This window comes from Pleurodeles waltl, chromosome 7 (genome assembly GCF_031143425.1).
Source record: "Pleurodeles waltl isolate 20211129_DDA chromosome 7, aPleWal1.hap1.20221129, whole genome shotgun sequence".
Taxonomy (NCBI): domain Eukaryota; kingdom Metazoa; phylum Chordata; class Amphibia; order Caudata; family Salamandridae; genus Pleurodeles; species Pleurodeles waltl.
Window position 1 is genome coordinate 733602001 of NC_090446.1, and position 14927 is coordinate 733616927.

The 14927-nt window shown below is 43.4% G+C and overlaps 1 protein-coding gene across 1 annotated transcript in view; it reads right to left on the reverse strand.

Annotated features, from left to right (window-relative positions):
* Nucleotides 1–5073: 5073 nt before the first annotated feature.
* SKP1 (S-phase kinase associated protein 1) overlaps nt 5074–14927 on the reverse strand; it is a 79606-nt gene continuing 69752 nt past the window's right edge. Inside the window, exon 6 of the mRNA XM_069199211.1 lies at nt 5074–6381. Coding sequence (XP_069055312.1) covers nt 6346–6381 — 36 coding nt within the window. The 3' untranslated portion in view covers nt 5074–6345. The remainder of the gene's footprint in view (nt 6382–14927) is intronic.

Below are 14927 nucleotides of genomic sequence, written 5' to 3' on the forward strand. Positions count from 1 at the left end.
TGGAGCATGTTAGCCTTCATAACTTACAAACCTCTAAATTAATATTTATCTGTAGAACATTTATGGTGCATCTCAGTGGTGTGCTTGTGATATGTCGTTCATGGCACACTCAGCAGCAAGTGCTCTACGTACTGACCTACCGCGCTCACTCGTGGTGCAACGTACATGTATGTTTCCCTTTTTCAAAAGCACCCCTTTCTCTAAGATTGTGGGAGTTAGGCACTCATTTTATCAAAGAGTTTTGAGGTTTTTTTTTTTTTTTTTTTTTTTAAACATGTGGGTATGGCTTTCTCACAGCAGCAGGCGCACAAACACAGCTATCTCATTCCGTGGTGGTGCAGTGTAGATGTAGGTTTATCTTTTTTTTTAATTTTTTTTAGAAAGCACAGCTTTCCTTCAAGAACGTGGGTGTGGAAAAAAACAAAACGCCACTTTATTATATATTTCAGACCATGTATACATGTGGATTGTTAGTAGGAGAAGTTTTACGGAAATGCTGCTCACTTTCTAACACAATCAAAGAACAAGTATCTTACCTGTGGTAATGCCTTATCTGGTAGAGACGTTCTAGTTGCAGATTCCTTACCTTAGAATTTCCCCCTCGGCATCAGTCTGGATCTGGAGCTTTTTCTCGAGCAGTACTCCTGCACACCATCAGGTGGCGCCAGTCTGCATCATGAGCGTCAGATATGACGTTGCAGGACCTATAGAGGCGCCATCCCAGCGCACAGTTTCACGACTTTCCATGCCAGAAGCACAAAACCTGAAGAACACCGACCATTGGTGCATCAAAACCAGGGCCTCAAAAGGGAAGTCCGTGTCTTTAGAAATCAGTTTGCAGCGCGATAAGGAATCTGCAACAAGAATATGCTTCCACCAGGTAAGGCAGCACCAAAGGTAAGTAACTTGTTAATTTAATAGAGACTTTTAGTTGCTGATGCCTTACCTTAGAATAGATACCCAAGCAATACCATACCCGAAGTTGTGTCTGCGAACCAAGACCATACCAGAAGTCCTGCAGGACTGAGCGGGTAAAGTACCCGTCGCTTCAGACGGGACTGTCCAGGCAGTAGTGCTTCGTGAATGTGTGCAGTGAAGCTCCCATTGCTGCCTGACAGAAGTCCAGGAATGGAACTCTGCGTGCCGACACAGTGGTCGCTATGGTAGAGTGAGCACGCAAACCCACCAGGGGTTGCTTTTTTAGCCAATGTGTAGCACATTTCAAGGCGAAGGCATCAAGAGATGGTCCTCTTCTGCACTACCCGATCTTTCTTCACGCCCACATACCCAACAGTTTTGATCAAGCACCTGGAACTCTTTGGTACGATCAAGGTAAAACACCAGTGCTCTTTTTGGGTCCAGGCAGTGGAGTGTCTCCTCTTCCTTAGATGGGAGGATAGTGTAAAAAGTAGGCAAGGAATGCATTGGCCTACATGAAAGGGTGTGACAACAGGGAAGTCCTGGTGCAAAGCACCACTTTGTCAGGATAGATGGAATGGTACGGTGGCTTAGATGACAATGCCTGCAGCTCACTCATCCTGCGGGCAGATGTAATAGCCACAAGGAAGGCTGTTTTAAAGTCAGAAGACAGAGGACAATTATGGAGCAGTTCAAAAGGAGCACACATCGAGAAAGGACCAAATTCAAATCCCATTGGAGCATTATGAATGGTGATGGAGGAAACATATGGTTAAGACCCTTAAGGAATGTACAGACTATAGGAGACTTAAAGAGGGCTGGTCAGGTAATCTCAGAAACGCAGAGACAGCTGACAACCCCTGAGGGTGCCCAAAGTAGAGCCCTGCTGGGCTAAGGAAAGTATAAAGAGGAGGACTTCGGAAAGAGGGGGAAAAATGGGGTCTACAGACTTGTCTGTGCACCATGCCACAGATTTACTCCATCGACAGACGTATACCATTTTAGAGGAGGGGTGCTTCACTGCCAATCTAAAGTTACAGACTTTGGGTGGAAGGTCAAAAGCTGTCAACTGCCGCTGCTCAATCTCCACACAAGAAGGCACAGACTGGACAGGTTTGGGTGGACAACCCTCCCCTGCTGCAGCAACAGAAGATCTTCCCAAAGTGGCAGTCTGATCATAGGATTGATGTCCAAGCTCAGTAGTTTGGGATACTAGAGACTCCATGCCCAGCCCAGAACCACTTGGACCCAGTGGTTCTTGATCTTGAGAACTCTGGGCAGACAGGGCTATGGGTGGAAAGGTGTACAGGAGGCCCAAGCGCCACTTGAGATGAAAAGATTTGCAGAGTGAGAGCCACCTTGGAAACTACAACACGCAAAACTGCTGACATTGCATGTTGTCTATACAAGCGAACAGATCTAACCAAGGCTATCACCACTGCTGAAAGATCTTACAACACCTCCTGGTGGAGATGTTATTTGTGATCGACCAGGCATTGTCGGGTGAGTTCGTCTGCTGTGATGTTCAGAGAGCCCACCAGATTGTTGAGCCACCAAGGAAATGACCAGATGTTACAGCCATGTCCAGAGGAGCAGAGCCTCCTGACGAAGTGTCCACAACCCCACCCCACTTGCTGCAGAACCACATGGCAGTGGTGTTGTCCATGAACACCTGCTCTACTTTCCCTTCGAGAAAGTGGAAGCATTTCTTTCCATGCTAGTCTCATCGCCCGGAGCTCCAAAAGACTGATGTGGAGCCTGGACTGTGCCGTAGACCAGATGCCTCTGATCACCACCTCTCCCATGTGGCCACCCCATCCCAGGAGTGACGCAGCGCTCACTACTGTCAGATCTGGTTGGGGGAAGGGAACGGGATCTGCCTCTGACCCAACTGCAGTTCAAGAGCCACCACTGCATATCTTGAGCAAATCCCCTGATTCTGCCCCCACTGGAACTTCAGGTCCCACTGCAGAGCCTGCATATGCCATTTGGCAAGTGTTGCCATTAGCCAATCATCGAGGTAGGGGGAAAACTAAAATCCCTGACCCATGCAGAGGAGCTGTGACCACTGCCATCACCTAGGTGAACACCCGAGGGGCGCTGCTAAGGCCAAAGGAGAGCACTTTCAAATGAAAACACTTGTGGCCTACCGTGAACCACGAGTACCATCTGTGGGCAGGTAGGACAGGAATATGGAAATAGGTATCCTGCAAGACCAACTCTACCATTCATTCTCCTGGGTCCAGAGCAGATAGAACTTGAGCCAGAGTGAGCATTCTGATCTTCTCCTTTCTAAGGAAAGGGACTGAGGAACTGAAGGTCCAGGATAAAGCATAGGCCCTTGCCTTTTTTGGGCACCAAGCTACTTCGAAATGTAAACTTCGCTTCATCCCTCCTGTCATCAACAGCATCGGGGAAGAATGGCCCGGGCCTCCTCCAGGACCTGTGGCAGCACCTGTGCAACCATGTCCCATAAAGTATGGGTGTAGCAGCCCAAAAGGTATGCAGTCTTCAGAGACCCCAATGCCAGGCTGGAAGAAGAAAACCTCTTCCCAAGCTGGTCCACCCTCTTGGATTCTCTATCCAAGGGTGTGGAAGGGAATGTGCCTGGGGAACGTGGAGACTTGGATAACCAAGCTCTCAGGGGGTCGGTGTTATGTTCGGAACACTGGGCCATCTGGAGCTAGTCTATGGCAGCATGCAATCGTCCTGTTGACAAGAGCCCCTGTGCAGGGTTTGGACAAGGTTCCCAGCAAGACATCAGTGAGGGCTTCATTAAAGGGCAAAAGGGGTTCAGAAATAGAAGCCCCAGGCTTAAGCACCTCAGTCAGGAGGTTAGTCCTGACTGCCAACAAAGGCAGCTCGAGGCCCAGGTCCTCAGCTGCTGTCCACACCACCACCGAGTAGAACACTCCCTTTTCCATAGAAATGGTAGGGGAAGAAAGCATACCAGTGTTAGGGGAAGTGTTAAGACCACTGGCCTTAGCCAGGTCCATGTGTCAGTCCATGGGATTAATACTGGCCTTGTGTGGCATCCTTGAAGCACCAGGAGTGCCAACACTCAAAATATTTGACAAAAAAAAGTTTAAAAAAATGTAACAAATATTAAAGTAAAAAACAAAAGTCAAAGTGACTGAGGGGTAGCTCATCTTCAGACCAACCAGCGCAGAAAGAAAAGAACTGACAGCCCGCCAGGTGGTGCCTAAATAGGTCCGGTGCTGTCATATCCAGTGTGGCAGACTGACGCTGAGCCGACCAACTGCACCCAACCGCACGCAAGGGTACACTGCTCGAGAAAAATCTCTAGATCCGGACAGGCACCTGGGGAAACTCTATGGTAAGAAATAAGCAACTAGAAGTCTATCAGATTACATAATTTAAAATGTTCCTAAAAATGGATTGCAAAATAGAATAAAAATGTTAAAAGTGCAAACCTGAATGCTATTGGAGCCCTTTATATATGTATATTGGTTACTTTACTCAATGCTGCGAGACTTAAAAACTAACAAATATCTTAATGTTTCACAAAACAAGTAGCTAGCAAACTGTACAACATTTACAGTAAGATTTAGGGTCGTTGCCAAATGCCACCTCAAATCATTAAATGCCAAATGATAACATTTTTTCAAGAAACTTACAGCAACCCTAACCAGTCTGCTCAGACATGTATAGAAGCCCCTAAACTGTTTCTGAACAGGAGCAGTTTTCACCATGGCGACCTAGGCACCACAACCTAGAGAAGGGGTGGGAGGTGCTCAATTACATTTATCAGTTTCTTAGCAGTCAGGCTAAGCAGAAAAGCTTTCCAAATGAGTTTCTCCGTGAAGCAATTCTGAAACATTTCATTTAACAAGAGTTTCCTCGGTGCGAAAATCTAGTATTTGAAAATGCACAGCCGCAATAATTGCTACTGAACGTATTGTAAAGCCAATCACTAAGGACAAAAAGCATCACTTTATTGAAAGCAATGTGGACCACACAGCTACATTACAAGCAACCTGCAAACAGCAGCACGGAATTAAGTATTCAAACACCTGCTTTCGAGTTACTTCATGCGTTGACCGGACAGTTTTACTTCCATGCTTTTTACAAGCATGCTTTGTACGTTCAAGCAATACACCATTAAAAATTGACGGTGAAGCACATAGTAAGGAGTGGATTTTCAAATAAGTTTATTTTTATAGAAGGAATGCAATACAAGCTAGAAAATGAAGCGTACATCAGCACATTTTATCAACTAAGTGACAAGCCCTTTACTGTGTTAAAGGAACAGGGCATTTGCTTTCTAAAAATTAAGTCAAAGTAAAAGCCATGGGTCACTTTGAATGCAGTTTGTTATGCTGTCAATTACTTCGACAGAGCACAGGACGTGGCCTCTGTATTAGGCTAGTATTTTAAAACGGGTTTCATGCGGATAGATACATAAGGATATAATTTTTAAAAAGCACCCAGTACCAGAAGACATTGTCATGCTATGGCACTGGGTACAGTATTTGTCAGAGTTCATAACAAAACGTTGGTCTAAGATTTCAATTTCCAGTGTTTGGTGAGACGAAACCAGTCAAAAAGGTAATCAATTCAAAATGTAGAACCCCAATAAAACCAGTGGAATACCCACTTTTGAATTACAAGCCTCTTTCAAAATTCCCGTCAGAGGAAGGCAAAAATGTTTTTGTAGAAGCTGTCAGTTACATATGGTTAACAGGCATGTACAATATAATGCCGACTAACAGGAAACGATATGATCACACAGACAATTCTTTAAACGAAGTTACAGAAACCAAACATTTTTCCTACTTTGCCTCATCCTTAATAGGCTGAACATCAAAACTCAGGCGCAAGAGGGCCTTTACATTCTGTTTGTTTATGCCTACCAACGTGGAGAGGGCGTTAGGTCTTGTGGTAACCCAGATACCGCAAAGAAGGCAAACTGCTCGAGGTTGTTTGCCAACATATTGTTATTAGAATCTGCTATAGGATCTTTTTAACCCATCACTACCTGTATATCTATCCTGTATTCAACTTGTTCAGCCTAACACTTGCACATAGATAAGGATGTTCTCTAAGCTTCATGTAGCTTATTTTAGAACAGTTCCCTAAACAAGCAAAAGCAAATACTTACAAATAATTCGGGCAAACAAACTAAAAGTGCTTTACAGCGTGAAAAGTTTTAAAGCACATTATTCTTTCTATAAAGGGATCATAGATGTTCCAATACAGCAAAGTAAAAAGTCACAAATACAATTACATTGGTAAAACACAGCCTTGGAGTTTAATCTTTTACTCAAAATTACACATGCAGTGGAATATGTCCTTCTGGAAAACAAATGATTTGCTGCCACGCCCAATATTAACAATTATTAACAGAGCAGTGCACCTAGTGTTGGAACAATCGTTTCAGTGTTTATCAGTGCCAGTGACCAGGATTCACTTTTCTTCACACCACTGGTTTTCTTTGCGTACCTAGAGGAAACGAAAACCAAAATACATTGTTAAGACAGTATGGTCTAATGCGGGAAAAGATTCAGTGAATATTTAAATTCCTAAAGAAGTATCCTCGACAGCCGCCCTGGTGGGCTCTTGGCAGCCTCCTCCACAATTACAACTATGATCAACTACAAAGTAAAGGAAGCTATTCAAGCGCATGCAAGTCAGTTTTACGTGTCACCGCCAAAACGTAAATTAATTCTGCAAAAAAAAATCCTCAAAACGAAGTTACCTGTAATAGTAGTTCTTTAGGAGTATCTGTTTTCGCTCACGGCCAGAATATCTCTAGCCTAAGCATAGGACATAGTACACACAGAAATCCTTTTAAGTTCATTTTATGATGAAGGTACTGAGAAACGTTTTAAAATTAAATCCAAATGGAATCAAACGGACTCCAGAGCCACTGGTTGAAAAGAATTAAATTCCCTTTCAGCAATAGAAAAAAAGTCCTTCGGGTGGTAATGAACATTATAACAAATGAATTTGGTTGGCGCGGTTAATGTAGAACTATTTTTCAGAGTGCGGTGTCAGTTATGGAAGTACGCCGAGAGGAAGGTTACAGTAGTAGTAGAAAGACTTTATTCGACTTTCAGCAAGTCATAAAAGTAACGATATTTTACATTTTAATATACAATAAATAGGCTAAAATCTTAATGATTTACAATAATAAAAGGTCTAAAATAATTCAAGTTCTGTTACTACCCCCATGCGCTTTCTTGTGCTTAGTACGGAGCATAGAAAATTGGCCAAGGTTCCGCAGATCTCTATGGATGATAGAACCTGGAGGCTAGCGTACGCAGTACGACACTGAGGGCGGTTGATTAGCCTTAAGAGAGGGGCTACTAGGCGCTTTCTTTGCTTGGCGTACAGTTTGCAAAATAAAACCACGTGGATTGTGGTTTGTAGTGCCTTTGCGTCACAAGGGCAGGCCTTCAAGGTGGTGCTCCAATCATTCATGGTTGGGAAGGTCACTAAACGATGGAATGTGTCCAGCTTCAGTCTGGTGAGCACAAAACGATGGCGGGGGTTTGTCACGTTCATCAGGTAAGACTGGATAGCCTCCGTTGACAAGATTATTTGATTGTGAATGACTGTGGGCTTTTTTGATTCAGCCTCCCATCGTAAATCTTCTAAATATTTTAATGCCAGAGCGCTCAGGTCCTTCCTAGAGATTGTTTCTAGGAGAGCTGGATTTGTGTAATAAGCTTTTTTGCCCATGTTTAAAAAAAAAAAAGTCAATGTATTTTAGCCAAGGCACCCTTGTTGCGTATATAGATTCCATACAGTCGGTCAAAATGGCCTTATTTAGTTCAGTATCTTCTGAGGTCCAGATTTTGTGCCATAACAGTAAGGATTGAATCTTTATCAAGTCGGTAATAAAAGGGGATCCCAGTTCTGAATGAATTATGTATGATGATGTACCTTTTGGAACCATCAGTAAATATCTTAAAAAGTCGTTTTCAACCGTCTGTACCAGGTTACAATCGGTGTGTCCCCAGATACCGGACCCGTACCTGGCTGCTGGGATGCACTTTGCTTTGTAAATTTTTATCATATTTGGCGGGGTAATCCCCCCTATTCTTTTAGAAAAAAACCTTAAAGCCATCGTTGTTTTTATAAGCTGGGCTTTTTTTGTCTTCCTACAATTGGCCCAAGAGCCCTGATTGTCAAACATTAAGCCCAGATAGGAAAAGGTGCGCGCAGTTTCTACTCTCCCCTCCGCGGTTGTAATGTTATAGGATTTGCCGCATTTCCCACCACAGTTCATAATGAATGTTTTTGAGTGATTGACAGTAAGACCCAATTGTGACATAAATGTGATACAAGTTGTTAATAATTTTTGTAAGGCTAACGGGGTCCTGGCCATTAAAACTGCATCATCTGCATAAAGTAGGACCGGGACAGTGCGATTGCCTATTTGGGGTAGATCGTTGCAGTTAGTAGCCAACACATTTTCTAAGTTGTTTATATACATCGAGAATAGGAATGGGGCGAGAACACAGCCCTGGCGCACACCTCTAAATATGCCAAAAGGGAGAGTACTCTCCCCCTTTAGGCCGTACCTCACTCTTGCTCTGCACCCTGAATACATGTCTCGTATAAACTGGATGATAGCTGGTTCTACCCCCAAGCTGGTTAAAATGTCCCATAACTTGTCGTGTAGTACACAGTCAAATGCTGATGATAGAAGGCAATCTGCACCTGGCTTTTATTGACCTTTGATCCTTGTATATTTTCCTATAATAATACTTAGATTCAGGCTTTGTTCCACTGTCCCAATGCCTTTCCGAAATCCGTATTGGACAGGGGATAAAACTCTATTTTCTTCTGCCCATGTTCGCAAAAAAAAAAAAAAAGGAAGGTTACAGTATTGATCCCAGTTATTAATGAAAAGCAAAGACCCTTAATGCAGAAGATCGCGCATGACTAAAAACTGTACACACGACCGAGAACTAGACATGCACATTACTTCATGAGACCGTAAACATACATAAAAACTTTACAACACAGTTGCAAGCTCACCCCAACTGGAAACTGGCAAAGAAGCACAATAACGAAATACCAGTGAGCATTAAAGTGAAGCAAATGGACTGCACAGCACAGAGAAACATGCCCTGCTGAAATATATCTCGATCTGTAAGTGGCCCTTTTGCAAATCGCATTAATGGCGACATTCCACTTGATAGCAGTGGTTGCTGAATTTCTTTGTGAGGCTTACACGCTAGGGTTATTCAGTCTACCTTTTGATAGCAAAACGCTATCTAGCTGTGGGCAGCAATGTACAAAACAAGTTAGCATATACTCCTAGACGGTTATTATCCTAGAATCTAGTGTGAAAAATCATTTGCCCCACTGAGGAGATCCTGCATTCCACAAGTCTTGCTTTTTCAGGTAGTGCATCATGTTGGTTTTGTCCCTCCGGATCATAATGGATTTCAATATTATCGGAGAAATGACTTTAGATAGACGAATCAACCCCAGGTTATTTTTAAGAACTCTTACTACCTGGCAAACCACTATCCTTTTCTTTATGGTTTCTACTGCATTTCAAGTATGAAACCCAGGATTACAAAGTCCTCATGAGCAAATGTCACTGCTTACACAATGCAAAGATGTATCAAAAGGATCTTTGCCCCCATGTTCAATCCCTAACGTACTGCACTGAATAAAACATTATGTATGATATTTATCATGTCTACCGAATACAATGATTTAACTGCCATTATGATGTAAGCAGGTTTTATGATTGTTTGATCACCATGAATGTAAAGACTGATGCATTCAATGACTGACTGCAACATCATGTAAAGCACGGATGGACACTGCCTAAAACAAATAAAAGAAACCGCAAACAAAGGGCTCATCCTCTCCAGATGACCTCAGTGCCTTCGTGTTGCCACACTATCACTATATCCAAACCTAACAACGAACAGCTCAGACACTGTCCCCCTTCATTTTTTGGGCTAATACCCTCTCCACTACTTCAATTCAATTCAGACCGTGCAACTTAAAATATGTGCTAGGGAGAAGTTTACCTATACTTTTAGTGTTGTGTCTGGTGCACGCCCAAGGTCATGGGTCATTTTCCCATCCTTGCTCTTCATTCATTAATTCTCAGGCAACTGTTGTCCCACAGTTATGTGCAAAGTTCTGTTAAACCCTCTGCTTAAGCTCATGGCAGTTAAATATTCAGGCGTTTTGTTTTTAAGTCAAGTGGACATTATTATGGTGCCCCATACTCCTCACGAGAGGAATGTTTTAATAATATAGTTCAATGAAGCTGAAATCTCGCCACACCCTCTGATATCTTACACTGTTCAAAACAGATGTGTTCTACTATGCCATGTGCCTACATGATCATAAACTAACTGAAAACCTAGAAAGGCTGCACATGTAAAATAGAAAAAATGAAACCCAAGGGCAGTGACGGTGCCTACTGAACCTCCAGATGAAGTTACAGCCGCCTGCTACAGAAATTATTTGTATCCGATTTAAGGATTCACTAGTAACGAATAAAGGCCCTGCTACGTCACGCATTTTTCTTTTACTCAAAGAACCTCCAGTAACAGCTTAAGACCTGTTGCCTACTAAAGCAAAAATGGTGTCTGATCCAAGGTACCTGCCGCAACGGAATGAGTTGCAGCATACTGCTAAAGCAAGGAGCTGCATTAGACTCCAGAGACCCGTACTAATGGCATGAGGTGTCTCTGCCTTTTAAGGCAAGAGATTGTGTCTAACGGAAGACACTGCAGAAAAGTGCTGATTATAGCTTTTAAAAGCCCCGAAGCATGCAAATGCCTACACTTTTGGATGAGATCTTTTCTCTGCTATTGTATTCATTCAGTTTAGTTAAACATCTGAACTATGGCAGGTTTCCAGCACGAAAAACAGTAATTAGTGGGACTGAGCAAGCAATATAACCAATCTTTGCTAAAGCACAGTTCAGGCTTACATTTTTAGTTGAGACAGCTCTATTACCTCGGACAATGCCTGTTTAAAAATAACAAATAAAAACAGCAAGATCAATTGCCTTGATCAATGCTCATTTTGTAATCCAACAAACCTCGGCGTGGAGTTACTTTAAAAATGCAAGTAGAAGTCATCAAAAAATAGAATGCAGTGTTGCTCACTGAAGACACAGAATACTCAATGTGACATTTGACATGGCTGAGGAATCTGACCAACTTAAAAATGTCCCTCATGCTCCCAGCAGGGATGCAGTGGCGAGTGGTGATGCTACATGAGGAAGGAACAAAAGTGAGTGTGGGACAGAATTGAACGTGGGTGCTACTTTATCTCGAAAGGAAAGTTGAACAAAGCCTTACTCTTCCTCAGTTCAATTAGCAGACCAGTACAGACCGCAGGTGCCCATCTCCACCTGAGCGATTCAGGTTATTGCAACAGACTCTAATTGGGTCTGAACACAAGGGATACTGTTCGCAGTTCTAGATACTGTACGTGTGTGTAAGTACAGCACCTCCCTCCCCCAAAAACCTAATTCTGACAAACAGCTCCGTTGGCAAACGTCAGAAGCAGACAGAGAAAATGACAGTCACTTAGCCTATTGCCCAGGTTCTCACCATAGCCTACCATACCATAGAAAACATCTCTTCCATCCTGTGAAAGATTGGACATTGCAGACAGCCCGGCTTGATATTTCCCTCGAAGCAGAAGGAAATACTTTGTGGACAAGAGTGAGCCAGAGCCCTAGCAACCAATTCACCACAACAACAAAAAAAAACTGAAAGAAATGTGCTACTCATCCTCATCTATGCCAGGATGCGAGGGTTGGACCCAAACATTGCAACACACCTAGTGTGATGCATGCGGGTTTGCCTAGGGCGTATGTCTTTTCAGTAAAAATGGAGAGCTCCCGTTTGTCTTGTTCTACTCAGAATGGACATTACATGCCATGCTAAAGGACAAAAGATCGGAGTAATTTCATGTCTGTTGGATAGAGCAGCTGTACCAGACCTTGCATGTTCAACTGAAAAAAAAACGTCAGAATTCAGCAGGTTAGTTATCTTTATTAGAGCATTTGCTTGGACCAAACGCGAGCACATTCAGTAAAAAAGTGTTTGTACAAAGTGGGATCAACTCAAGGCAAACAGTCTTTAAGATTAGGAAGTACACTCCCTGGCCTCTGTGGAGGCACTAGTTCTACTGTGCCAGCACGAGGAGTGCCTTTACGTCTGACATAATTACTCCTACTTCTTCCAAAAGCTGGAGGTAGACTTGACTGAGGACATGACTGGGAGGTGGGATGATGAGTTGAGCTGTAGAAATCACTTAGTCTTCTACTGACCATTGTGTGATTTAGGGGAAGATGGGGGCTTGGGTTGGTTTCAACTATCTACAAGTTACTTACCTTTGGTCTATTTAACAGAATATTCCTCACCTTGTAGATACCCACAGGGTGCCAAACTGAACATGGAGATTTTTATGAGCACTTCTTCCATGCACAAGCAGGCGGAGTCATGTGCCTCTGCATCAGACAGCTTCATTCTGCCCCGAAAGGGAGGCCAGAGACACATATGATCGCAACCCCTGCGCATTGACATCAGTATCTTTCTCTACACCAGACGCAGAGGTTAAAAGCTGATCAGATGAAGTGCGCAGATTTCTAGATTGGGATCTTTTTAGATGAGACCATTTCAATGGGGAGGTGTGAAGGTAGTGAGAAATCTTCAGTGAGTTAAGAATGTCCACTATGAAGAGTCATTGAAGGTAAGCAACTTGTGATGGATACTTCGAACCACAGATTTCTTACCTTGTGAACGGATACAGACGCAGTACTTCACAAGGTGGTAAATCTGTAGAATGGCTCAACAAAAAGTCCTGAAGGATGGAACCAGTAAAACACACCACCTATTGGAACTGGTTACCAAGAGATTACTGCTCTGAATGCACAACCATCCATGTAGCAGCCTGAAAGAAGTTCAAAACTAACAGCCTGCACACCAGCGCAGTGGTAACATGCTTGGCTCTAGTTGAATGAGCCCTCAGTACTCCTTCAGGGGATGTTTTTGGCCAAAGCATAGACGTTCTTAAAACAGAGGACTATAGATCTCTAGATGGTCCTTTTCTGCACTGTCTTAACTACATCATGGAGCACCCAAGAAACAGTTGATCATCCACCAGATATCCCTTGACACAATCGGTGTGAAAACTCAAGTGGCTTTTGTGGTCCAAACAATGGAGTTTAACCTAGTCTTTCAAGGGGTAAGCAAAGAATGCTGGAAGAATAATAGATCGTCCAACATAAATCAACAGAACCTTCAGCAGAAATACTATCCTAATCCCCAATAACAGTTTATCAAGGCGTAATAGTTGCTGCACAGACAGACCTTGTAGCTCACCTCATGAGACGAAGAGATGTTATTGCAACAATAAAGACTGTCTTGAGTGTTAGAAGACTTCTAGGACAGCTGGACATTGGCACAAATGGGGTGCAAATTAAATGTGATAATCAAATGATCCCTCAAAGCATCACAAGGGGCTTAAGAAGAAACCCATGGATCAAACGTTCCAGAAAATGCATCACAACACATGACTAAAACAAGGATGAATGGTCCGGTAAACACAAGGCCATAAGGGCTGATAAATAGCCTTTAACACTGTTCACAACAAAATCTTGTTGGGCAAATTGCAACACAAATATCAAAAGTGTACAACGCGTGAGAACCACACTAGGCAAAAAAACCTATACCTGCACCTGCCATAAACTGATTTAGTGGACGAGTGCTATCAGAAGGATCTCCACAACTTCAGGAAGTAGGTAAATGCAGTTAACTGCCATCGCTCATCTCCACACAGCGATGTGGGTTCAGCAGACCTGGTTCAAAAAATAAATTAAAATAATAAACAAAAGAAACTGCCTTGCTGTTTTGACAGAAGATCCTCCCGAAGTGGCAGCCTGCTCAGAGGATAGGTGCACATGCCTGGAAGTTCCAGGTACCACACTCCACACCCAATCCAGAGCCACTAATACTAGTCATTCCTGATAACCTTCAGAACTCTAGGCAGAGGCAGGAAAGCATATAGGAGTTCCAAGCTCCACTCTAGGCAAAATGAGATAGAGGGATCATTCTTGAAAACTCAAGCATGTGCAGTGTTGATTGTGTATTCAGCAGTGACAGATCGAGCCATGGTTCACCCCACTGCTGGAAAGCATCCTATTTTGGGGACTAAATACCATTTGTGGACCGCTAAGCATCACTAGTAAAGTTTATCCACCCTACAATTAAAGATCCCACCAGGTGGTTCCAATGGAGATGCCCTGACAGCGTTCCGTTTCAGAGATGAGGGCCTCTTAGCGCAAGATTCAGGACCTAACTCCACCCTGCTTGTTGTAGTGCCACATGGCGGTGGTCTTGTCTGAAGGCCTGAACAAGGCTCTTTTGATGAACGGTACGAAGGCTTTCACCACCAAGAGAAAGTCACAACACCAAGCAGATGTGGAGTTGGATCTTTGGCAAAGACGAGTCTTCTGATCTCCATCTCTTCCAAATGACCTTCCAACACAGCAGCAATGTGTCTCATCACTGCCAGCTCCGGGTGGGATAAGACAGTGGTCCAACTCAGATCGAGCAGCCACCACTGTTGATTTTTTTGAAGTCTTCTTCAAAAAATGTAATGCAACACGATCCTGGATGCTATGTCCTTGAGACAGGCAATCCCACTGTGGAGTCTGCATGCGCAATTTGGAGTAGTCGACCAGCAAGATGCAGGAGGCCAATAGGCCAAATATTCTCTGACCCACTTTCACTGAGGACAGAGGATGAGCAATAGTCCTGCTACAGTATGAATGTAATGGGCCGTTGAATGGCTGTGGTTTGTTGACGCGAGTGTTAGTCCTTTGTGGGTAGTACTAATGGGTTTTTGGCAACCATGAAAGGCTTGTGAATGGTCCGTAAAGTGCTTTGTACCTTGGCTTTACCACTCTCTAACGGCAAGTGATAGGTCCAATATATAAAGATACGGTTATTAGCATAGACACACTGACCTAATTAATACTGTAG